At 33.1% G+C, this 26863-nt stretch overlaps 2 protein-coding genes across 4 annotated transcripts; one reads left to right on the top strand and one right to left on the bottom strand.

The window, feature by feature from the left end:
* The first annotated feature begins 1777 nt into the window (after window positions 1–1777).
* LOC142605957 (uncharacterized) lies at window positions 1778–8669 on the top strand. Of its 2 annotated transcripts, none has more exons than XM_075777385.1 (5): window positions 1778–1936; window positions 2425–2501; window positions 2983–3539; window positions 4684–5025; window positions 8185–8669. In XM_075777385.1, exons 2-5 carry the CDS (start codon window positions 2450–2452, stop codon window positions 8254–8256), a joined length of 1023 nt encoding a protein of 340 aa, XP_075633500.1. In that variant the 5' UTR covers window positions 1778–1936; window positions 2425–2449; the 3' UTR covers window positions 8257–8669. The 2 variants fall into 2 exon arrangements, with proteins under 2 accessions (XP_075633500.1, XP_075633506.1); XM_075777391.1 differs by lacking the exon at window positions 1778–1936 and adding an exon at window positions 2014–2048.
* A 3467-nt stretch (window positions 8670–12136) lies between these two features.
* Window positions 12137–25086, bottom strand: LOC142620481 (putative importin subunit beta-4). Of its 2 annotated transcripts, XM_075793846.1 has the most exons (21): window positions 24698–25086; window positions 23088–23220; window positions 22014–22150; window positions 21858–21903; window positions 18507–18719; window positions 17837–18340; window positions 17620–17754; window positions 17277–17492; window positions 17113–17202; window positions 16791–17035; window positions 16574–16662; window positions 15978–16018; window positions 15627–15657; window positions 15390–15512; window positions 15064–15281; window positions 14869–14964; window positions 13863–13975; window positions 13502–13637; window positions 13286–13390; window positions 12842–13182; window positions 12137–12367 (listed from the first exon to the last, which is right to left on the bottom strand). In XM_075793846.1, exons 1-20 carry the CDS (start codon window positions 24970–24972, stop codon window positions 12982–12984), a joined length of 3147 nt encoding a protein of 1048 aa, XP_075649961.1. In that variant the 5' UTR covers window positions 24973–25086; the 3' UTR covers window positions 12137–12367; window positions 12842–12981. The 2 variants fall into 2 exon arrangements, with proteins under 2 accessions (XP_075649961.1, XP_075649967.1); XM_075793852.1 differs by lacking the exon at window positions 22014–22150 and having other exon boundaries at window positions 24698–25066.
* Between the last annotated feature and the right edge of the window lie 1777 nt (window positions 25087–26863).

Here is a 26863-nt window from a genome sequence, read left to right as displayed (position 1 = left end):
CCAAAGCAAAGACAATTGCAAATAATTTTTTTGAATAGAAACTTTTCTCCTTTCTTTTGATTTCTTGTTAATAATTATAGGTGAAACCATTGCACGTCAAATAAATGCTTACACTAAATGCTTGATAACTTCCAATACAAATGACAACTCCTTGTATTGACTTCACATCATCCTATAATCAGATTTATTAGGTTGGAATAACTACTAACAAGACTTATAATTAACTTTGATTGAATAATAAATATAAATAAAAGACAAATGAATTTAAAAATAATAAATGACACATGTCGCCTATATGGCTGCCACATAAGTTGCCACTATGCTCCTGCGGTCTTTTTATTTAATTTTGGATTTTGAACCATAATGTCATATATCACTTTGATTCAAGTTATTCCATCCACAATTCTTGTTGATATGGACATTAAAATTCTCATATAGAATCCTCCATTCAACTTGACTTACACCTTTCAAATCCACTCGTCCAACTCAGAGGGCTCAAGTTTCTCCCCAACGCTGTTGAGTACGTGAATCTCCGAAATCAAAACAAAAATCTTTTGTAGAGTGCTCCTATTAGTTTGGTAAGGTCCCTCCAAAAAGTTTTGTAGTCTATAAAGTGTCGGAGTTCGAGGTTGATGTGAACAAGTTCATTTGTGGACGAAACTTTATTGAAGAATTCCATAGTTTTGGAGCCATTGTAGTGAGAGGCAAACGTTATTGAGGTCACAAGTCATGACTAGTCTACAAAAGTTCTGTGAGAATAAAACAATTGTAAATGTTTCATTTATAATGTGAATTTCCTTTGGATTAATTGGATGCCCCAAAATGGTTTTTCTTTTGAAGAGTTTATCAAAAGTCTTCCATGTTGTCACCAAAATCCACGTGTTCTTTTTGTTGCTTTGGATTGTGGTGATTATTACTATGGTTGTGATAATTTTTAAACCATTACTTTTGGCCATATGTGATGCTTAATATGGTAGTTATATATATATTAGAGAGTTTAAATTTATGGCGTCTGCTTATGATGATATCACTTTTATTATCAGATCAAGATAAACTCTAATCAGTTTCTAGTGTAAGTGGGGATTAAACCTCAAATCTCTTATTCAACCATAAAATTTTTTATCAGTTGAACTAACTGAAATCCACAGTAGTTATAAAGTTTAGATTAACCTAATATTGTTTTTTTTTTTTTAACGGAGGAATAGAATTTTATAGGACGTAAGTGGCACTTGCACCTTAAGAGTCATGAAAACTGAAATGGACTTTCTATTTTGAGCCACATGGAATGGATGCAAAATCTGTCTATTTCTCTATAATAATATATAGCTTAATATGGTTTCATAAAAAGGAATGAATAGCATCAAATCTTAACATAAAACCCTAAAATCAAAGAATGAAAGAGAAAAAGAAGTCACCAGGGTCAGCTAAGATTGGCACCCATCATGAGTATTAAAAATCATATACAAAGTAACATCCTCATCACAGTTTGTTTCCCCAATGTAAAGGCCTAAAGGGGTTATGGAAGAAGCCTGTACTACTACATATGAGAGCACTGTACTTCCATATACATGGCTAATTGTACTTCAGAGATAGTAGTACATATTATATATAATCTAAAGACTTTAAAGGAACTGCGTTCTGCCCTTGAACACTTATCATATGCATTATTTAATATCTTCCTTGGTATATGTCATAGAGAGCCTATTGAGCAAAGCAATTTTTTAATGTAAAGGTTCCAAAAGATTAGGTTCTTATCTAATACTATGCTTATTTAAATACTTTTTTGGCTCTAGGTCATGGATACCTTATTGAAAACCCCATTTACCTCTCTCTTTGTCTCCCTCTTTTGTCCATCATCAAAAACTCTATCATTTTCATCTGCAGTACATTGACTTTGTGCAGTACAGACTTTAGATGTGTACATGATGCATAAGAGGTACCTACCTAATTTATCCTCCTGATCAATATAGTTAGAAAATATGTTTTCTTCTCTCTCTCTCTCTCTCTCTTCCTGTTATAAGATTTGTATTTCTATTTCCATTAACTAGGTTTGCTTGCCTCTCTATTTTTTTTCTTATAATGAACCCCTTTTGTGCAATTCCATAAGAAAATATGTTTTCTTATTTTTTGCTTGCCTCTCTATTTTTTTCTTAAAACATAATGGTGCTTTTGAGTTTGAGAAATTTTTGCTATTATTTCAAAAGGATTTATTTATATGATCACAAACTTCACTTTGTATTCTTGTTAAAACATTACTTGAAAATGGGTTTTCTCACTTTGTCAGAACTTAATTGGTTTAAATTGCAAATCATTTATCATGATCTTTGTATGCTACACAAGACACAAAGTATAAATCTAACAGGTTATTTAATTAAGTCAGAATCATTTATTGGATGCACTGAAACACGTTGCTATATATCTTAGTTTGGGCTGTGAGATATGAAGGAAAATGGATCACCTTGATGCATGGCCTGGACTTGATGACCCGCTCTACCTTGAAAGTAAGTGATGTATATATAAATTTCTTCCATATTATTTTCATCTTCAAAGTAAAAACTTTATTTTAGGGTTTCAGATATTTTACAGCTAAAATTTTCTCAATAATGTCTGTGATAGTCAAATAAAAGTTCTTTTATGATTTTACTGAACTAGATTTATGGGGTGTTTTCTTTGGTTGGAAAAAAAATACCATCAAACCCTTTTTCCGGACATCAACAATAGCAATGTATACTTTTTTTTAATTAAAATTATTTAACCTATTTTGAGTGTTTCACTTTATAATCCATTATTCACAATCTGTCATAATTTTTTTTCCCTTATAAAGTAATTAAAATTTAAAATAGAAAAAAATCAGAGACATAACATTCTGCAATTTGTGGAATATAAAGTTCAACATAAGAAAGAGCACATGATTTTTAGTCGATTTTTCCACATCTTCCCCAGTACACGGATAACAGTTTTGTATGTGTGTGGTTCTTGAAGCTTCTGATAATTTATGGCCACTTCTGGGAGAAAGCAGCATATCAAAGCCTAGTGAACTTGCAGATAACATTAATGATGTGTTGGATCCAAGCGTGTTCCTTGCTCAAGAACACTCAGCATTGGTGGAATCAAGGAATAATATTGATGAGGGGTTACAAGAAAATGGTCTCAAATTCCACAAAGATGACAACTTGTCCACCATTCTTGATGGTTCAAATAATCCTTGGCCACTTCCACAAGAAAGTAATATAGATCATGACACTAATTGTGCACTGGATTCAAGCATACTTCTTGATCAAGAACTTCCAGTACTGTTGGCTGATTCTAGTACTGTGAAAGTAATTTCTGGAAAAGGTCTCAACTCTACGAGGACTAGGGAGAGAAACCATGGTTTAAAACGCATACAACCTAGAAAAAGGGTGGTGGAACCTAATGCAGAAGAAGGGTCAGCTTCTAAGAAACAAGACCATAATGCTCAAGAGAGAGTACGGAGGAAAAATCTCAATAGTTCTTACCTTGCCCTTGGTTCATTGCTACCGGAGTCTCGAAGATCAAAGGTGGTTTCACAACCACAATATACCCTATGTTGAGCTTTCAATTGGGTAACAATTTCAAATTAATCACTACCTGTTAGTCATATCAAGGCCTAAGGGCTAAGTCCTTTGCAGTATGGCACTCCAAAGTAGATCTTAGTACATAAAAAACTGGACTAATTAATTACAAAGGACTCGAGCCTTAGTCCTTGATATCTCTAACACTAGACTACCATCAAATTTTGTTTGACTCTCATGGTAAAACCCATGATCTTCTCCTATATGGTACCAGTTTATAGTTTTCAAGGACCATGGTCCATTACAAGCTAACATTAGATAGTTTTAAGATATTTTTTATCTATCAATTAAATAATAAGATTTAGGATAAGATCAGTTTCCTCTTTCTTCTTTTTCTTTTTTGGATAAATAAATAAGTAAAAAAATGTTAGCTTTATTGATCAGTTCAGTTATAATGATCCATGTTTAATCAGTTGCTCTCAGGAAGTTTCTTTTTATTTATTCTTAAAGCTTTGGCAATTTGGCCTTGACTCAGGTGATAAATGGGTTTGGTAGCATTTATCTGCTGCTGGTTTATTTACTTAAGTTAACATAAAAAATGGCTTTAAGCAAATAAGTTGGCTTGTTTAAAACTAATTTATTTGTTTAAAGTCACTTTTGTGATCACTTTTAACCAATGTACTAATAGACACTTAGTAATTAAAGATTAATTAGCTTCATTAAAGGATAACATTTTTAGGTTATAAGAGAAGTATGAAACAATTAGACCAGCATTGTGTCTTTAGATTAACATCATTTGATGTGCTCAAGTAAACAAATTAAGTGCCAAAGCTATTACCAATTTTACTTTAAAAAATTTATAAACCGACATGATAATATATGTAATTAGTGTTATTTTAATAACATAAATAATTAATTTTTGTGATTAATAACACATTAGTTTATAAGATTTATGAAATAAAATTTATAGTAACTCTAATATTGCTATCAAAAAAATTATAACAATTGTATTCTATTAAGGGGTGTGTGTATATATACATTTTTATTATTTAATTTCCTTAAGGTATATATAATAGTATATACTTATCCCAAAAAGAAAAGGCACATTTGCTATATGGTTTCTCTCTGTGTTTTGCTGAATATATTGCAGAAGAGATGGAGTGCGCCAGTCATAATGGATAGAATTCTTGACTACGTTCCAGAGCTAGAAAATGAAATAAAAAAGCTAACTCTCAGGAAGAAGGATATGCTATCAGCACTTGAAAACCAGCAAAATCTCGATCAAACCCCACATATAAAAGTTCAAGCTCCCACAGTCTCGGTGCATGAAGTTAAAGAAGGCCAAGTGATCATACAAATATGCTTGCAAAAAGATAGAGAAGATGTTCTTTCCAATTTGATAAGGAATCTAGAAGCAAAAGACATGTGCATTAAGAGTGCTTCAACTTTCCATATTTCTGATGATAGTTCCAGCTACCATTTACATGTTGAGGTATGTCTTTAATTTGTTTGTCATCCTACTTTAGTAGGGCAAAATTTAGGTACAATTTTTTTATGTGTAAGGACAGAGCTAAATATTGATTAAAGAGGGGCTATGGCCCCTCATAGCTTCAATAATTTTCAATAAATTGTATGCCTTTTTTTAAATTAAAATTAAAAGCTTTAAGAGTTTGGCCAACAACAAAAATAAATTGCCCCTAAAAGAAAGAAACCTAGTCTTTTAAGGAATTAAAAAAAAAATTATAGCACCTCATAAAAAATATTAAGATTAGTAATAGATTATACAAATTTTACAAAAGCCTACTCAAATAGTCAAATTCATTATTTTTAAGAAATTTTTTTACTGGTTGTAATACATTTTTTTTAAGGAATCGACTGTAATATTTTTAAGGTATGTATCAAAAGAAAATCTACTTTCAAATTCAAAGAAGAATATCTATATGAGATTCTCGAAAAAAAAAAAAATATATATATATATATATATATATTTAGTATGAGATTCTCAAAAAAAAAAAAATCTATTTAGTATGAGAAATAATATATTATCGGAGTTTTAGGCATTGTCAACTTAGTTTCTTCAATGCACTTTTCATATTATGTTTTCAATATGCTTAGTTTTCATAATTTTCTTGACTACTCAAATTTTTTTTCTTCAATTTATTGTTATAGTATTTAGTTTGTTGATCCTTGTGACAAGAAAGAGTGCAAAGTCACATGAGATGTCTTTACAAATAAAATCGAGTTTTCAAAGAGAATTTGATTTATAAGTAAGTTTTTTAAGATATTGATTGGAAATGATAATTTTTTAAAATGAATATTTTTTTATAAACTTTTTAAAATGATTCTTGATTGGTCTAATAATATTGGCTATTGATTTGATATTTGTGGGTCAAATATATATGCTTTGGGTTTAGTGTATTTCACAAGTTTGTTAATTAGTATTGTGAGTGGTAAATGAAGTTATTTTTTTTTCAAAATTTAAATTTAAATGTTTGAGAGGTCATTAGTTTCAATAAAGTAAACATATCTCATAATTCATGAATAAGCTCAAAATATATTGCAGGTACTATAGGAATGCTTGATTTATCTTTAATTTCATATAAAGGCATATCTCAAATTAAGAATTATTCAGTCGTACGTAGTTATATCTAACAAAATATAAAAATTTTCACTAATCTTTTCAAGCAAAATAACAACATATATAATATTTTTTGTAAGTTTATTGAGAGATTGATCTAATGATAATTTCTTATAGTAATTATTCATTTAGTGATTCCAAACACATACATAAGTATGTGTGAACATGCGTGTGTTTTTGTGCATACATGCTTTGAGTTTCATACTATTTTATTTTTGTCTTAGAACTCGACCACCCTAGAATATATTTCTAGCTCAGTCCCCACTTAGGTGCTTGGGCTTACCCTAAAGTCGATAATTGAAGCATTATACATATAATGAGTTAGCCCCACTAATTGTTGTATACACCTCTACTGCTAGCTCGAACTGACCAACATTTATATTTCATAACCCAAATCCTACGACACTAGGACTGCGCCTTTAACTTATGCTATTATTGTGCATGCATTTTTATTAAAGATGAAGTTATCATAATAACTTTGAAATAGTTAGCAGGGTCCTAAGTCTTAGCTCTTAGGATTGTAAATGTATTGAGATCATTCATATATATGCCAATGCATTGTTGGTAAACATTAAATGATGAAATTATAGAGGGGTACTTATTCGGAGTTTTAGAACTGTAAAACTGATTTGTTCCAACTCCTATGATCTATGGATTTAAAAAATGGCTTGTTATATTGACTTATTTAACAAACAAATTAAGATTAAGCTTAAGCTTAATTTTGACTATTAAATGGTATTGTGATTTGAGAATATAGCATTCACAAATAAGAAAATAAAACAATCACTCAAAACAAACTAAAATATCTAATATGGTTTGAACAATTTTAAATCCGATCTAATATTTATAGAGGGCCAAAAATTCGCAAAATTTGGCTATAAATCCTATCAAAATGGAAAATGATTCATAGATGTTGCATGTTAGGATGCTCTGAATAAATGAAAAAAATAAAATTGTGACTTATATATATGGTTTTCTATTAACCCTAATCATATTTAGTTTTACTTTTTCTTCATAGCAATGGTAGAGCCAAACTAAAAAGCAATGTTGAAGGCAAAATGATTTTAAAAAATTACTAATTAATGTAAATAATAAAATAGATAAGCAATTGAAAGAAACTTTTACTTGTCACACAAAATAAAAGAATTTGTAGAGAATAGATAATTGTTATTGTTACTAAAATTTTCTTTTTTACAATCAAGTAATAAGTACAACTATAAATATTCACCTACATATTAACTGAGAAATTAAAGAGTATTCTAAATATAAGAAATTTGAAATAATTTTTTTTTTACTTAAGACTAAATTGAGAAAATAAATTGATATAAAATATTTAAACGTATAATAATATACTTCAAACTTTTTCAAAAAAGTTCTATATGTAACTTAAGAAAATATTTGGTATGCAACATTTCTTCTATTTTCCTAATTTTTATTCCGGTTGTTAAAAAATTGTGTTTGTTGTATAGCAAAAACCCTAAAAAAGGTGTAGTGGAACTATGGAAAGAATTTAAAAAGAAAAAATAAATAGCATATTGGAAACTAAAAGAGAAAAAGATGACATACCTTTTTCGACAATCAATTGGACACCCATGTTGTATATCGCTTTGCTTTTCATTTTAATTTTTTTAATTTCAAATGAACATTTCACTACAAATTAGTGAAATATAACCTTTTGTTGGATAGTAATTGTTTTAATTTTTTATTTTGATAGGTTGGATCGTAAAGAATGATTAATTTATAATATCGGTTAGACATCTTTTTAGTTACGATGGTTAAGTGAGAGATAAGATAAGTGATAACCATATTTAGGAGTAACAATTAGACTTCAAAGGAATGAGTGAAAGAGTTTCCTGTTGGGCTATCACCTAATGTGTTTATATTTATGGACAAACACAAAGAGGTTGTAGTGTTCTCTTTATGTCAAGTACAAGACAAAATAAAGAACCTATTGTCATATGAAGGTGCTTCGATTTGAATTTTCATTCATATATTGTATTTTTGTATGCACAGATGGTTGGAAGTTCACTTGGAGCTGAGTGTGTTGCAGTTTTGAAAGAGAAGGTAACTTCTTGGTTGTGTTGATTCCTCGATGTTGATTGCTATAAAAAATTTCACTCACTTACCCAAAAGAAAGGATATGTAAATTCAATAGAGTCTGCAAAGGTTACTATTTTTTTTTAAAAAATTTACATATAGCAAAAATACAAAAAATAAGTTTTTGAGTGAATCTTGAAAGAGAATTGCTTGAGTACAAAACAACTGCAATCTAATGTGGCATTTTAGTCATAATATACAGTTCCACTCACCCATTTCTTGTAAATTTGAAGAGAGCATCTCATCAAAAAATCTTATGAGACAATTTTCTTATAGGGTGTGAGATCCACACATGTTGTAAGATAAATTCTCATAAGACAATCTTATGAGATTCCTAGTGCCAAGCATCAAATACAAGTAACCTTTTACGACTTCACCCAATATGAGATTGGATAGTGTAAGTTTGTAAATAAATTCATAAGATATTAAACTATTATTCGTAATTTATTATATTATAAATAGTCCATTTACAACGAAATTATATATAATTTTTAACAAGGTTGGACAATCAAATTTTTATAAGTTCATGAAAGAAAATTATTCTATCTAATTAACACAAAGAATATAATTTAACCACAATTTATATATTTTTAGTATATATTTGTAAAAGGGTAAAAGAATTTAGTGGATTTATTTACTATATATGGGAAAAGAAAGTTAATTAAATATCTTTTGAACAAATTCGGGCTTATTTGACAAGAAAATGAACTAAACTTTCTAATTGGTAATAAGCTCAAATTTGGCTTGTATTTGAAATAAAATTAATAAACAATTTTAAACTTTTAATAATTGCTCAACTTGTTTATAGCCATAGTTAACCAAATTAGTAAAGGTATTTGTGACAGCATCGATCATCAACATTGAGATTTATCGAAGTCCTAATAAAGTAGTTAACCAAATTAGTCCTTAGTGTATCTAATCCAATGCATAAAGTAGTGAAGGTACTTGAGACAGCATCATCAACATTGAGATTGACTACATATGATGGAGGGAGCCATCAACAAACTTGATCTAGGTCTTGTTCTTGGTAGAAAACTTAGCCAAATATTTAATATGCTCTTAAATTATATTTTTGGAAAAAATACATTTTTGCACACTCTTATAGGGCGTTATCTATATGGTCCCTCAACTACCAAAACATGTAAATTGCACCCTTCATTATAATATCAATATCAAAGTTGTATTTCCATCATGATTTGTCATAAACTCGCCTTAACCAATCCAAACACATCGTTTTACAAGAATAGTAGAAAAATAAATGCTTTATGAAAAACAAACACAAAAGATAAATTCACCTCCTTCCATCTCTCTTCCTTCATCCTATTACCATCGACTCATGGCTTCCTTCAACTCAACCCTAATAAAGGCAACAAAAAAAATTTCACCATTCAAGAATAAGAAATATACTAAAATTTAAAATTAAATTAATACATAATATCCTCCTAATTTGATAAAAATAACTAAGTAAAATTATATAAATGTTCTTAAATTTTCTTCCCCACCCAAAATAATGAAGCTCATCTATCTATCTATATATATATATATATATATATATATATATATATATATATATATATATATATATATAAATAATTAATAATCAAAACTTAGAGAAAATCCAATTACATTTTAATTAGATTCTCAATTTTGTGTCACGTATCCCATTAAATTTTTAATTGTATCAAGCAAATTATTGAGTGTAAATATTGAAGAGTCCAAATCAATTAGATTCAAAATTGAATTTTAATTGAAGTCCAATTTTTCACCATGTGTCCATCTCAGTTTTTAATTTTTGTAGCAAGTGAATTATTGGGTGCAAAAATAGAATAGTCAAAAACCAATTAAATTTTATATATATATATATATATATATATATATATATATATTATGAAAAACCATTGTATATTTTGGAAATACATGATTTAAAAAAAGTGTAAATTAATATCATGTATAACTTAAACATTTAAAAAAAATATAATATAATTTTAATCATATAGTTGTAATTATCTTTAATTATATTTATGTATATACACGATGCTACGTATTAGTTCATATTAAATTTTGGTCACATCCAGGTAATACCTCCGTAAAAAATGCATTATCATTTTTATGCTCAAACAATGATGTTGATATCTGATTTCTTTCGGAAGAGATCAACCACTTGTGACATTGACAAGTGTTACGCATGGATTTTCTCAAAGGATTTGATCAAAGTCAACGCTAACAAGTTCAATCAGCTGTTAAATTTGTATTAATACAAATACTTTTGACAATGTATGATTAAACAAGTGTATTAATACAGAATGTATTGGATTTATCAAAGTCCATAGTGTCTGTTTTGGTGCAACTTAGGGGTTGTTTAGTAACTGCTTTTAAACAACAGTTTTCAATAGGGGTGTTTACAGGTTGATCTGGGTTGAGTTTATGCCCAACCCACTACTGACCTAATGACGTCGAGTTTCTGACAGAAGACTCGCCGTCGACCGCAAAAACCCACAGGTCAAGTCAAATTGGACCCAGTTGGTTGGCAGTCGGGTTGGTTGAAGCTAAAAATATGCTACAGAAGGTTCAAATTAGCGGCAACTACATGGGCGGATTTGATCAAAACTACTTAATTTGAGCAAAATAACACTATATATTTGTCGGGTTTAAGGAAAACCCACCAGATCTTAACAAAAAAATTACCAAATTTTCATTGGATTTGAGAAAAACTCACCAACTCTGTGCCGTTTTAGAGTGAAACCCAGTAAATCGTAACTGGATATGAGCGAAAATCAATATGTTTTCACCGGATTGAAGGTAGATCTAGCCTTTAGCCGGTCAGATCAGGTGGCTCGATTTTTAGAGAAGGAGACCCGCCACCCGACCCATCGACATCGGTTTTGAACCTTTGAGACTCGTCGCCGACCACTTCTCTCCTCGGGTCGGATGATTTCGGTTTGGGTAGATCCAGATCGAACGGGTTTTGCGGGTCATGAATGGGTGTGGACCGCCCTAGTTTTCAATATTTAAACAATAATAACATTTTTGACACATATTTTTATAATACTCAAACACATATTTTTGTAACACTGAAAACTAGACAACAATACTTAAATACTGCCACTAGATGGGCTATTATATTTTACTTTTTTTGAAAATGCAATTGGTGCCAAATGCCAATATCCTTATTGTTGAGTTGGTACAACTTATTTTTTACTTTTTGAAGAGGAGATTCTTAGGGGGGGGAGGGGGAGGGGGAGGGGGGGGGGGGGGGGAATGAACAATATACCAAGAAAAGAGTGAAGTTTTAAAAAATTGTGTTTTGAAAAAGTGCACTTTGAAACTGCTTTAACAAACCGATACTTACGCTCTGTTTGTTTCAACAATGATATTTTCTAGAAAATGAGTTATTTTCTATAAAACATTTTCTATAAAACTATCCCATTTTCCCATGTTTGGTAGCAACTTTAAATGAGTTGAAAAAAAATTTCTGAACTTACCTTATTTAGCTTGCTATGAGATAGAGTTGTTTTTCAAAAAAATTTAATGAAAAACAATCTCTAAAAATAAGCCATACTTTTTATGTTGACCAAAGATAGTTTTCCTTTGACTCATCTTTTTTTATGCTACCAAACACTGAAAAATAAGGAAAACTATCTTTACACAAGGTTTTCTATTGAAACAAACGGAGCGTAAGTCCAATTCCAGGAATAAAAAAAAAACAAAAAAGAAAAGGACGGTATAACCAAAAAACAATCTCAACATATGATAAGATTTATCTAAGAATTGTGTGAATTACAAACTTATTATTGGCAATTGAAACCAACAATATCCCTCAATAAATTACTGATAAAAAAAATATATTGAAACTGCACACATGGAAAAATATACAAAAACTTCTTCTAATTGAGAATTGGATGTATTGTTGTGATATACAAACCCCCAACAAAAAATAATAATAAATAAAAGAACATAACACAGGAGCCAAACCCAAGTAAAACACAATAAATTTTGAAAGAAAATGAATATTTTAAATATTGTGAAACTAGAAGAAAAGGCAGTGTCTCCACACAGGAAAAATGGAGAAGGCACTGGAATCAGCAGCAGGACCAATAACCTGCAAAAACGAGCAAGAATTTCTGAATTTATGTTTGCTGTAATGATGAAATTTAAAAGAGTAAACATGGTATTGCTAAATGGAAACACAACACTACAATTAAGCGTAATTTTACAGACTACAATTTTAAGTTATGTCCATAGAACTAAGTGATTGGTCTTATTTGCATACTACGATCCACCAAAGACACGATAATAAAATTCCAATGCTATACTGAGACAAAATAATCAATTTGGGACTGTAAACTTCAAGCTTTGTTGGTCAACATTTTCATGAATGTTTTCAATTTCTAAAATATCAAATCAAAAGGAGAATGGTAACACTACGGCGTTATGAACACAGTCACCAAGAGAATCTAGAAGCAATGACATTTAGAACCAAATGTACATATATTAACAGAATTTTAGGGAAATCTAATACAGGTTTTATGTTTTTTATGCCAATCATTTGTAATTTCCCACATCAGATGCTTACCTGGTAGAGATGATGAACTTTCAGGTCCCACAACTTTCCAACTAAAAAAAAGGTATAACAAACAATCCTCTTTGATAAACAAATTTGGTAGTCAAACAAGTCGACATGATGGGAAAGAATGATAACTTTTTGACTAGGTATCAGCTTCTTGGGGCAAATGCAGCTAGCGCATTAGCATGCGCTGGAGAAAGGTTGCTTAAAAGGGGTTGCATTTGTTGACCATATAGAGAAATCAAGTGAGAGAAAGCTCTTCCCACTTGAGCTTTAACTTCAGAAGTTTCTTCTGGGGACACCACTACTTGAGCAAATAGATTAACCAACTCAGGAACTAGAGTGAGGATCTGCTTTGCATCAAAAGAGCAAAAACATCAGTACTTGAGAGAAGTAAATATTAAACAACTAGTTAGCCAATTTTACATTGTAATCAGGAAATGAAACAAATACCTGGGGATTTGATGATAAAACAAGAGTAGATACACAACTATAGACTGCCATGGACTCTTCATGATCTTCTTTCAAGGGGAGAGCTTTTAGGAAGACGGGAAGGACCTGAGAAAAGTAACCAGGACATGGACAGACCCAAAAGGAATAATTAGCTATAAGGAGTAATGGTACAAATTCATTGTTTTACTTTCCTAAAAGAAGAAACAGGAAGAAAACCTGGTTTAATGGGATGGACTCAGGATAAACCATTATCATCCTTGCCACAGCGCCAGCTGCATTATCCCTGACAGCATTGTCTGGTTCTGATTCCCCAAATAATGGGAAAAGTCCACGCAAAATATCACCATAGTATCTAGTACTGATGAAAGGAAAAAGCTACAGAATGGCAATGAAAGTTTCTAGGGAAAATGAGATTCAATTCTAACAAAGAAATGTAGAAGACTAATCATAGGTTATGTATGCCCCCACTTAAAATCCAATGACCCCACAACACAGTAATTAAAATTTACAACTACCAAATAGGGTATGAGAGAGGAAAGGAGAAGAAAAGAAGCAACATGACTACTAAGAAGGATACTTTAAAGTTGACTCGCCCCCATTTTTGCACAGCTCTCCAACACAAAATGCAGCATTCCTTCTATTAGTTGCCTCAGATGAAGCTAGTTCTTTTAGTACTATGGGCATCACTCGCTGAAACATATGCCATTAGAGTCACAAATTAGACACCATTAATGTTCCAAAAATTAGAAGGAAAAAAAAAGTGAGCTGAAATACACTTTTGGTCCCTAGAATTAGGCCTGGGTTTTGTCCTCATCCCAGAAATTTGAAAGTTTCAATTTTGTCCTCAAAATATCTCAATAGTAGCATTTAGTCATTCCATTTATCAGCTGTCAAAGGAGATGCATATGTGGCAGACCTAGAGATGATGTGACACATTAAAAAGCTGGCATGGTCGTAGACATGACAAACAAGGACACACCAGCATAGGGATTGCACCTCATCCACTTCTCACTTTGTTCTCTTTTTCTTTCATCAGAAGCTGTCTTTCTACATTTTTCTCCCAACCAGCAAGCCCTCCTCATACTCCTCCCTTAATCCTCCGTCACATACCAACGCCCACTTTTCATCACCTCACTCCAACCCTCCATATATTTCCGGGGATATCATCTCACCACAACACTCCTTCACCAGTGTGCTCTAACCTCCATTAATGGTCCACCAATACCCACACCCACACTCCTGGTATACCCATGTTGCACACGCCCACACCTGTGCCTGCACCCACGGTCATTGTTGCTTGTGAGTGTTGGAGGCGGTTTTTGGGACTTAATTTGAAAGCTCCAAGCTTCTCTTCCATATGATTGTGTTTGGGCCTTGATTATTTCTTACCTTTTTATCTCACTTTCAAGGGAGAGAAAATGAAAGATAAAAAGGGAAGTGAGTTGAGAGAGAAAGAGTGAACAATTGACGGACAGAGGACTATTTTGGTAGCATTTAGATCTTCCAGTACTAAGACATAACTTTTTACATTTAAGGGACCAAAAGTATATTGCAGGCAAATATTTAAGAGTAATAAAATTTACATCGACATAGCCAGCAATTGGAGGACCCATATCCTGAGCTACTTCAGCGAGGCAAGCAACCACCATAGTCCGATCTTGTGGAGGGCGTGAAGCTCTCTGCATTTTCCAATAATTAAAAAAAAAGAGAAAATAACACAAAGAAATGATAGCATAATAATGAAACTACATATACCACAAAATCAGGTGCTAACCTACCGCAAATTTCATTAAAGGATCAAATAGCTTTGCAAAGATAGGTGCAAAATGAGAACCCATGGACTTGGCAAATGCAGGAAGAAGATCAGAAACTGCATCCATAAGCTCTTCATCATGTTTGGTATCATCATCATCAATGTCACCATCAGATTCTTCTTGCTGACAACAAGATTCTTCTCGGAGCAATACCAAAGTAGCATCAACAAGCCGAGGCACGTCTGAACTCAGATTACGTTAAAAGGCAAGTTCCAACTATGTCATTTCATTTGCATCAGATATATTCCTATGAACAAAAGGCAAAATGAAGGCAGCAAAATTTAACTCACATTGCTCAATGGCCACGTATCCATATTCCTTGATGATATCAGCTATACTCATACAAGCTTGAGCGACAACTTCCTTGTCATCATCTTCAGTCATAGCCTTGATATAAATATTCATCACAGTATCTGTAGTTTACAAAAGGCACTATAAGATTTCTACTACTGCTAGAAAAATAGAAAACCAGCCAGGCCAGCAATTTCAAAGCTAAGATGTTTATCATTCCTACATCATGTTCTTACCAAGAACTTCTTTTGTTTTTGCCAGTCCTTCCTGCAAAACGAGACAAAGATTGTGATCACTTCATTAGTATATATTTCCACCTATGGGATTTAAAATGACATAAAGTAACAAAACCAAAGCTAGCTTTCAACTGAAGTTGCAAATCTGAAGAGGCTGCTTCTAAAAGCATTGACAACTAGATAGTTCTTTATCAACTAATATCTAGATCAAACCAATATTGGCAACTAAACAGCTCCAAAGAATCTTAATAAACAAAATCCAGATGACAAATAATGCCACAGTTTGACAAGTAGAAGAATCAAATTAGGGAGAGAGAGAGAGAGAGAGAGAGGATTCTGGTGCAGACTAACATGTTGACTCTGGTAGATCGCCTGTGCTGCTGTTAATATGTCTGCAATTAAAATTAATTCCAATATGAGCATTCTATAGATTCATACACAAACTTGAAACACACGAAGTACAAAGTGCCACAATAATTGGACTTATAAAGTTTACCAGCATCTACCACTTTCTCTATTAATTACAGAATTAAATCCATATAGTTGAGAGTAAAGTTAAGACAAGACAAAGAAACAATGACCTGGAAACATAGTTGCCTATCCCAAGAAACAAGATTATATAGGAATACAAATCACCACTAAATATAAACCTGTTAGCACACCCGAAATAAAATCTTCACTCACTTCTCATACAGGTTCATGAATTTGAACAAGGATATATTCTTTTCTTTCCTTTTTTTTTTTAAGGGGGGGGGGGGGGAAGAGAGAGAGAGAGAGAGAGAGAGAGAGAGAGAGAGAGCACAAATGGGTTCAGACTTCAGATCACAAAACCATAAGATCATAAGACAAAGAGTTGGAGTTGAGGCTCTCCTGATTATGACAAGATGATGCTTGGGTTAGATGAAATTTACAAATAATTTTGCCACAAGCAGATAGCTACTACTCACGTTTTAAACCTATGATTGCCTGAAGCCGAACATCTTCATGAAAATAGCCTGAGTGTCTCACCAAAATTTTCTGTGACTCCTCCAAATAGCTTTTAAAAGTTAAGAAACCCCCCAAAAAATACTTCTTTATTTACAAATATGTAATCTACCCATGGAATCATAAGATATATATATATATATATATATATATATATATATATAACATGTGAAAGGATACGGTGCATAAGAAATCTTTGTGTGTTCTGCAAATAAGCCAAGTGCCTGAGTAGCAGCTGCCTTTTCATCAAGAACTCCGGTTCTTATACTGATATTTCGTACTCTTGGCTCATCATGAGCTTCATCGTCAGATGAAACTCCACCAAATCCATTAATATTTTCATCATCAGACTCATCAATGTCCACTGCAGAGCCATCATCCAGATTGCAGGAAGCAAATGCCAGAGGCACAACATGAGGGAGATACTGTTTACCAACATAAATATTCACCCATGAATATAGGCAAAATAAAATCCACAAAAGTATATTATATAAATCCACACCTGTGCAAAGCCATCAGCCAGTATTTCTGCTATATTGCTGAAAAATCCATGGGTGTACTCCCGAAGCTCACTATACTCCAATCCAAAACCCTGAGAATGAAACACAGAATTACGTACTAGAAAAGACAACAACTCCAGTCAAAGAGATGTGCCAAGGCAATTACTGCAATTGCAGCTTCTATGAAAGGCGGTAGAATTGGTTCCATCCCCATCCTTCCTACAGACATTGCAACAATTCCAACTAGTTCAGTAGCCCTTGCTCTTGAACAGAGATCCTCATCCTTGGTAAGCACCATGAAATTTTTCATCAACTCCAGAACCCTTTCAGCATATGGAAGGAACGCTTGCTCTGAAGCTGATGCAACTGAACCGATTGCAGACTACAAGAAAATTAAAATAGAATCTAAAATTAACACTTAAAGATAAGAACATAAACCTTGAGGTTTATCAAACCATATTCAAACCAATAATGTAAGTCTTTAAAGCATATAAGATACATCTTCGTACCATGCATGTCTCCTGCAAATTTCGAGGGCTACTTTGGAGGGCAGCCAATAGTCTACCCATCAGAGGATCAAGAAAAGGAAGGATCTCCTCCCCCATGTTTTCACAGAATGCAGCCAAAGCATAGTATGACTTCTCCTGTAAAAAAAAGACTGAGTTGTGCTTAGACAATAATTTACAAATAATTAACCCCAGAATTCAACACTTTTTCTATGTTTACCTTTACTTCATCAGATGCATCCTCAAGGGCATTTAAGATACAGGGAAGAACACTTTCATAATGGGATACAATTTCAGGCTGCAAATGCTCAGCGAACTGACCTAATGCAAATGATGCAGCCCCTCTAACCATTTGTTCGGGATCCCTTAAAGCCCCTAAGACAATATGAAGAACAGGCTCCAACTTATTTTTCATCAACTCCAAACAACCCTCTGAAATGACACCTAGAGCAGTTACAGAAGCTTCCCGAAACTTTGGATTTGCATTCTGACTACTCAAAGAAGCAAATTCAAAAACAGGGGCAAACACATGCTTTGGAAGATTCAAAGCCATAGTGTCAATAACTTCAGCAGCAGCTCTATCTGGTGCAAGATCATCATCTTCATTTCCATCAGTTGATTCTGCAAGCAAAGGGCACATAACTTGCAGGATAGGGATGACCAACTTATGCTTTTTAAGGGAATTGGACTTGTACTTTGCCAGCCATGAAATTATCTGAATAGCCTGATAAATTGAACAAAGCATAAGAAATAAGCAAAGTATCTACAATACCCAGAAAGCGTAAGAGTGATAAAATGGAGCAAAATCAACAGTTAACAAAGCTTTATACCAACTAGCTAGGTTGACTAAAATATGAAAAACAAGGAAATAGATTGATGATCCTTCCTACCTGATGACGTGTGTTGGATTCCAAATTTTGACTTGAGCAAACTTCAAGGGCAAACTGCACAATGGATTTAATAGATTCACCAAGAAGAGGTGCAGGAGATTCAATCAGCTCATCAAAGATTTCAAAAGCAATTACAGCTACATCTTCATCTCCAGAGGCAAGACACTGTCTTGATACATGCAAAATGCTAGGAATGAACTCACGAAACTTGACCTGCACAGGTATCATATAATTTAATGAAACCCAAAAGAGAATGAAGGAGTAAATAGCAGTCCTGAGGTGCAAAAAGCTTTGCCACCAACATATTAAAAGAAATCATGAAAATAAATAAATCACACGTGCCCATGTAACCTAAGATTTGCACAAAAACCAGAAATCAGTTCCACTGAAAAAATAGCCGCAAAGGAATATAACATCATATTTTAACACCAATAATTCTTTTATTGATAAACCATGCAGCCAACAGGTTTGGAAATTTGAAATCACGAGATAAGGGGCAGGAGGTGCCATTTAAGATAGAGCTCATTGGTATTAGGCCTATGCAAACACCCATGAAATTCTAAATTATATAATAAATTCAATTATCAAAGTCCAGGATCCAACCAGCATATGTACAGAATCAAGTTAGGCTTCTCACAACAGATCAAGGGTATCATTTTTTTTTTTGAGAAGAATCAAGGGCATGGTTGATTTTAGACTTTGGTGGAACACGGGTACATTATAAGCACCAGAAGAAAAAATGCACATCCATTAAATATATGAGGGCTTGTCCCATAATGCCATTCCAAGTTTCATATTATGATCTTAGAATTGAAATAACTCCCTTCCAATATTAACAATTTTGCACACACTGATCTCAGACAAGAATTTTGTAAGCGTCGTAATAATGAAATTCTAACTCATGATGTCATCCATGTTTGGTTGTATTTGTCTTCCTTTGATCTCATTCTGTAAAAACTAAATCCAACCTCCTTAACATGTACATCCAAGATGGATAAAAGCCAACATAAATTCCAAACCAGAGTAAAAGGTATGACAACAAAACTAGTATCTAAGGTATAAGACACTCAAATGCATGGCTGATGTTGAAGACTATTCAACTCAGAATCTATTTCTAGCAAAAATCAGACAACCACAATAAATGGGCAGGTTTATCTTATAACCAATTCCAATTTCCATCCACTACAAGATAATTTCTACTCTGTTTGGAGTTCATTCTACAAGCAGCCTTCTGTCCAGGAAGACCACCAGCCTCACAATGAAAATTATATAAAGCAATACCAAGTTCCTGATAAACAATTCTAATTATGAACATTATACAGAGCGCTAATCCTGTAATCCAAGAAGAGTAAACATTGCATAGGAAGTACTAATCCAAGAAAGCGTAAACATCAAGAATAAGTATACAAATCCATTTCAATAAAACAAGCCACTTCATTATTTGAAAACTAGGCAGTGTCAAATACAGACTTTGCTCTTGTCCTTTCACATAGTCCTAATCATTGTCATAAGAGAGCAACCACCCATAAGCATGGCAAGGCAATTCAAAACCCAACAACTCTTGCACATTAACCATATTGAATATATACAAAAGTCAACACGACAGGTCCACAGCAAGTGTTCCCAAAAGCAAACCATATCCCCAAACCCTAACCTCAATTCAAACCAAATCCTTCAATAATCAGTCCCATATTCATAATCCCCCCCCCCCCCCCAAAAAAAATCAGTATTTAATTCATGCCAGCCAAAGATATAAGGTAATTTGGCAATAGAATCAAACTTCAAGGTGAAATAAAAAGTTGCAGATCCATGCATACACCCTATAAATGATTAGCAATTAAAGAATCCTCAATGCCTCCCAATCTGTAATAGTATATCACTCATGCATGGGAATAATAAAATGCATTACTACAGGAACTGTACTGAATTTTTCATATAGCAAAGGATCGTTGTCAATTTAGAAGCCAAGGCTCAAAACAATTTTGCTCTGATTGAATACATTATTTTTATTGCACATTTTTAATGCCATCTCCACTTAGTTTCACTCGCCATCACTGCATCATACGTAGCTGCAACCCCAAGCTTGCCATGTCTTTTCCAAGCCGAAAAACCCACTGATTCCCCCACCCCCCTCTCTCAGGTCTCTTATTATATGAAGTGTTGTCTTTTTAATGCCTTGAGACAGGCATGAGGTGTCTTGATGGTTAGTGTCCAATCCAAAGGACACCCCAAAGTTACATCCCAAAAGTTTGAAGATCCAAGAATTTCCTAAAGAAGGGGGAGAAATGAATATCAACTGAATGCACATGTCCACAGGAGAGTGATCACAAACATAAGTTCAAGCTTTCCAGAGGAGTCCAACCTCATCAAAGCCCAAGATGCTTCCCCGGATAATACACCACATGAAGCACTTTCCAATACAAAACAGAACATACAACTGCAGCCATGCCCACTCCCAAATTGCCCTTTCCAACACACAGCAACTTCACTCATGCTTAAGGTGAACACAAATGACCTTATAGATCTCTCACAACCAAAAAGTGAAGAAATGATTGACTGTTTCCCCACAATTTTTGCACACAAAATACCAATCAACAATTACTTCTTCAAAAGATTCTCCATAATCAGAAGCTTACAAAAGCAATTGTCTAATCCAACAAGACAAAGCCAGTATTCTCTTTCTATGTATACATGCCCAAAATCCACAGGATGGTCCATAATCAGTCCACCATGTCAGAAATTACTGGTGTACATCAGCTTTGTATACTTGCCATTTAATTCACATGAATAATGATACACAATACCTGTCATATTGCATTGGTGACCATAAAATGGTGAATGTCTATACTATTTTTAGTACAAGGTCTTTAAATTTATAACTTAATACGGCTACATATTTTAGTACACACTTAGGAATCAATTTTATCTTAATGCCAAATTTTAATGTTAGATTTAGAGTATGAACTTTTGATACTAAGCTCAACAAATGCACATTACTAAATATGCATTTCATCTCTCAGCATTAATATAATTTTCTGCTGTCCTTTCTAGAAGCTTGCTGAAAGCTTCTTGTGATTGCAGCACACAAAGCAACAAGAAATGCATAACCTCAGATATTACACAGAACTGAATTAAAGATAACACACAAAGCAAGTCATCAGAATGAGCAATGTTGCTTCTCAAAAAATAAAAAGTATAATTCAAGCACACACATTATAACTGCCTGATCAAGTAAAAATGGATGGATAGCCAGATTCTTTCCAAAGTATGAATGTGCTTTACAAATTAAAACAAAAGCAGGAGCAAATGAGCACCACAAAACTACAAGTAGATATTATATTACAAACTCACCACTTCAGCCCCATCGTTAGTGAACTCTAGAAAAGATCCCACTGCTCTGGTAAGACAGGCAAAAAATTATAGTAAGCAACCATATGATTTTACTATTTCACAACAGAATGAACACCATAAATGTCGAAAAGAATACAAAAAGGACTTTTAAATTACTTGAGAGCAGCAACTCTAACACGATTGCTTGTCTCATCCTGTAGGCACTTTAATAGAAGAACTTGCAAATCAGCAAAATGAGGTTGAAAACTATTCCCAATGGTTTCAGTTAAAGAGCTGAAAAGGATCAATGCCACCTTATACCACCAAAATCAAAACAACCATATAAGTTAGTCTATTAAACCTGGTAAATACAAACCAGGAGCAAGCATCCATATGAATTAATTCACAGCAAAAAGAAACATCCAAGGATTGATGAGCAAAATTTTTTTATTTTTTTTTTATTTTTTATAGTTAAAAATAATTTTATTGAAAAAATACTACTTCATGCAAGATGAGCGAAAAATATTCATGGTAGTTTAAGAATAAAGAAAAACAGATTTGACCATAACTCATCCCATTAAGCGATACAGTTGGGGTTTCATGACAAGTATGTCCTTAAATAAGTAAGGAACTTATAGGTGATAAAGCATTGCTAAATATGTTTTTAACTAAAGTCACTACCATACAATCATGACCATGGAGATAAGTTCTTAGCAAGTTCCCCATATTTAAATACTATTAAATACGCGAATGATATTACAGTTGGACAGAAATGAAAAATTCACAGCTCTTCTTTATGAATTAAAAACACACACACAAAATCATTTCCTAAATTTCAATCAGTCAGGAAAATATGGCTCGTTTAACTTCATGTAAGCCATCAATTTGATCATGCTGTTATATATGTATATAGCTCCAAACTACCTATTGCACAGAACCATCTTGTCTAAGTTTATAATTGTATTTAAAACATGTTGCCGATAACAAGAGTTGTGACTTGTGAGTAACTTTAAGTACTGTAACTGGCACCACATGTAAACAAAACCCCGATTTTGAAGTCTATACAAGATTATCCCATCAAGGTTAATATCCTCCAACAAATTTAGACAATCAAAGCAACCATAAATATGTGGATGAGTATTTGAAGAGGTCCGATTTGGCCACAAGATAGCAATGATGGGCAACATAAGACATTAAAAATATCATAATTAGGAAGGGCAACCAGATAGCTTTTAACAGTCATAAGCTTACTTCTCTATGGTCTTCCTGTGCACTCTGGCTACATTGGAACAAAAAGGGAAGCAAGTCAGGCCACTCTCCTGCTGGAACAGCATACTTTGCTATGATACTAACCACATTTGCACTTGCTCGCCTCACTGGAGGACTGCAGCAACAGAATCAACAAGATCATATCAAAATTCCAAAGCAAAACAATTACAAAAATACTGCCTGTGTGCTTTAGTTCTTAGTTTATTTCCAATTTTTTCAATGAAGCATTGTTACTAATAAAAAAAATTACGAATACAATAAAGTTAAATATCAAAAACAGTTAACTAACCAGTAGAAAAGGCAATACTCAAACTTAACAAACCCCAAAGTAAGGGTAAAGCAGAAATGACAAGTTTTTTTAAAAATAGGTCGCATATAGGTAAGTCTTAAGAAAAGAGGCTGTTAGAGATGAACTATTCAGCAATTTCTTTGTCTCCAGAACGTTAAAGAAAATTTTCCTTGAGATTCACCATTTTGAATTGCATTCCCTAATTCTTCTTGGGAATCAAAAATAAAAACTGAAGGCCTAAAAAATGTATCAAAACTAAGATCAGACATGAAAGAGTCACTAAATGATCAATACTGAATGCAAATATAATCAAGGGGTATCACAGTGAAAACTCATCCAAGTGTCCAATTGAACCAGTAAACAGAACAAAGTGAGTTTACAAATTACCAATAAATTAAATGCGCAATTTCTATTCATCATTTTACAAGCAAAACAAATAAGCTTCCAATCAAGTAGAAGCCATCAACAACCACAAGATGAACCCTCAATCACGTCATATAGAATCTCAACTAAGCCAAATTGTTGTATCAAGCACAATATAAAATGAAATGAGAATCCAAACTTTAAGTCTCTCTCCGGCTCTCAACTTCCCCAATCAACCAAATGTGGGATATAAACCCATTAACTTAGCCCACATATAAGTACAGTCAGATAGAATTAAACTCAATCAGAAATTCCAATCCTGTCAAATTCCAAACTCTTACTACTTCATCACAAAACTCAAAGTTCAATTCAAAACTCATCAGAATATCGCAATTCAGGTCTAATGCAATAACCAAAGACAACCCACTAAAATTCACAACATCAAAGTCCACAATTCAAACCAATCATACCCGTATACACAATTCAGCATAGAAAGGAGAAATTCAATCAGCTAAACCAAACAAAAAACATAAGTAATGCCAAGAACACAACTTTTTTTCTAAAACCGCTAACATCATCTGTTTTCACAAAGCGCTTCTTTTCATAACAAAAGAAGTCCATAATCCAAATCAAATAGTAATGCTAAGGACACAGCATTTACAACAACATTTTGCTACAACTCTTAACACAATCCATTGTGATTGGAACAATATAACTTCTTCTAAGTTCGCCACTGACACCACTTTTATTACTACACACCAATCACAATATGCCATTTCTGATTCCAATAACACCCATCACAACATACCAATTCAACCATTCTCAGTTGCATCACTAAGACTTTATATTCTATCATTCAAATCAAACAACCAATCAAACCCATACCCACATTCATCATAACAAGAAACAACAACAACAACAACAACAACAACAACAAAACCTGTGTTCCATTGTGATGCTCTCAATCAGTGATTGCTTGACCAAATGCTTGAGCTGAGGTGACAGCTTGGCCCAGTGTCCGGTGATCTTCTTGCGGAGGAGCACGGCGGCGAGCTGGCGGACGTTGGGAGTCTTGGCGGTGCGGAGATGCTGCACGAGCGCAGGAACCACTTGTGGGTCCTTCGCCAGCCGCTTTATCTGTTCCTCCGCTTGCCGCCGAGCATCGTTGTCAGGCATCAAGAATTGTATCAACAAAAGCTCCAAAGACTGAGCCATTTCTTCCTTCTCTCTCTCTCTCTCTCTCTCTATCTGTGTCTCTGTGTCTGTGTGTTGTGTTTTTTTGGTTAGAGAGAGAGAGGCTGCTGTGCTTGTGAGGGTTTTTGGGTTTTGCTTTGCTTTGTATTTAAGGGTGGTTTTTTTCTTGTGGCGTATAGGACAGGTTTTTAAAAAAAGGGTCTTTTACGTAGGACCATTGTCGTGTGTTGGGTCCACCGTCCACGCGTGGTGTTTGTACAGACACAATATATAATGCCATTGCCAGCACCATTTCTTTTTATTTTTAACACAACGCTCTCTTTTTTGGAGAGAAATAAATTTTATTAACTAATTAAAGGATGTAGTTATAGTCTTCTAAAAAATTATAGAAATTTTGGTTTCATTATAAAAAATAAAATAAAAATTAAAGGACATTGGAAAATATAAGTAGGAGTAGGTGAGAGATATAAGACCTACTAAAGTTACTCCTTAATGCATATGAAGCAAGTGTAACTAACATAATGAGTGATATTAATATATTATCCATAACTAGAGTTTTTTTTTTTTTTAATAAGTGTCCACAATATGTGGTATGCTTTCTTATCTAATAAGAGTAGGTTTTATTGTGTTTGGTAGCATAAAAATAATGAGTCAAAGAAAGATTATCTTTAGCCAACAATAAAAAAATATGACTTTATTTTTAGAATTTTTTTCTACTAATTTTTGTTAGAAAACAACCTATTTCATAGCAAGGTAAATAAATGAAGTTAAAAAATGATTTTTTTTTAAAAAAAAAAACTCATTTAAGATTGCTATTGAATATAGAAAAATAAAATAGTTTTATAAAAATTACTTTTGAAAAAATGATTTATTTTTCAAAAAATATTATCGTTTATGAATAATCTCATTTACTAGTATCCACACATAATGGGTGATTAGTAACTTGTTTAACTCGATCCACTCAACTGATTTGACTTGTCTCAAATGGTTGCAGATGGTTTCGACCAAGTGGACAAGTTGACAATGAGTTGTGAGCTTGAAGAATATAGCAGTATTTTGAGTGTGTGACTGCTGTGAAAAGGTCTCACCCAAAAATAATTTGTGATTTGCTCAAATATTGAAACAAATAAAACAACAACCTTTACACACGACACAAGCCAATGATGAGTGACGAGAAATAAAAAACATCAATATTCATCTTGCCATGAGCCAATAAACTAATGGATCTCAAAGTTTACCCGTTATCGACAGCCACAACCATGACTTTGGTGCCCCCTGCCCATGGTGTCACTGTCGTGAAGCAAAAGTCCCCTAACATTTTTATTGCTAAAGCTCCCAAGTTGGTGTCTATAGACCATAGGATTATGATTATCCCCTATAGGAGCCAAATATAGTTGGGTGAAATGGAAAACAAATAACTACAATAAAGATTACATTTGATATAGAGGTTGGACATGCTAGGATTCATGGGTGGGTAGCATTCAAAATGACAAAATTAGAATAGTCGATGAAGAAAAACACACAACAAGCTCAATGAAAAATGGCAAAGTGTTGGAATAAGAAGTGCATACCTTTTGTCTTTGTTTTGATGGGGGAATTTATAGAGTCCCTTTTCACAAAAGTTGAGTTTAACACGCCATCTCATTGATTTAGTGACAGAGCATAGTCTTATGATACATTTTTCATAGTTACACAAAGCCCAATTGTCACGTTATAATAATTACAAGTAACGATAGGTGAGCCATAATAAATGATTAAGTGGGCGTTTGGCATGACTTAATTTTGCTAATTTATTTTACTATTCAACTTATTTTGTTACTATTTATGGGTCTTATTGCACTTTTTAGTACTATTATGGATTCTATTGTACTATTTCAACTAATTTTTATTTTTATCAATAGTACTTTTAATG

Source organism: Castanea sativa, chromosome 1 (assembly GCF_040712315.1).
Source record: "Castanea sativa cultivar Marrone di Chiusa Pesio chromosome 1, ASM4071231v1".
In the NCBI taxonomy this organism is placed as follows: Eukaryota; Viridiplantae; Streptophyta; class Magnoliopsida; order Fagales; family Fagaceae; genus Castanea; species Castanea sativa.
This window is presented reverse-complemented; position numbering and strand designations above follow the sequence as displayed.

What these genes read in the sequence shown, in the direction of transcription:
- LOC142605957 (XM_075777385.1), top strand. Translation starts at nt 2,450, where the DNA reads ATGGATCACCTTGATGCATGGCCTGGACTTGATGACCCGCTCTACCTT. An exon ending in TGACCCGCTCTACCTTGAAA is followed by an intron (nt 2,502 to 2,982) that starts GTAAGTGATGTA and finishes TGGTTCTTGAAG; the next exon opens with CTTCTGATAATTTATGGCCA. An exon ending in GCTACCATTTACATGTTGAG is followed by an intron (nt 5,026 to 8,184) that starts GTATGTCTTTAA and finishes TTGTATGCACAG; the next exon opens with ATGGTTGGAAGTTCACTTGG.
- LOC142620481 (XM_075793846.1), bottom strand. Translation starts at nt 24,972, where the DNA reads ATGGCTCAGTCTTTGGAGCTTTTGTTGATACAATTCTTGATGCCTGAC. An exon ending in TGGCTGATGGCTTTGCACAG is followed by an intron (nt 17,036 to 17,112) that starts GTGTGGATTTAT and finishes GTTGGTAAACAG; the next exon opens with TATCTCCCTCATGTTGTGCC. An exon ending in ATACGTGGCCATTGAGCAAT is followed by an intron (nt 15,282 to 15,389) that starts GTGAGTTAAATT and finishes ATCTGAGTTCAG; the next exon opens with ACGTGCCTCGGCTTGTTGAT.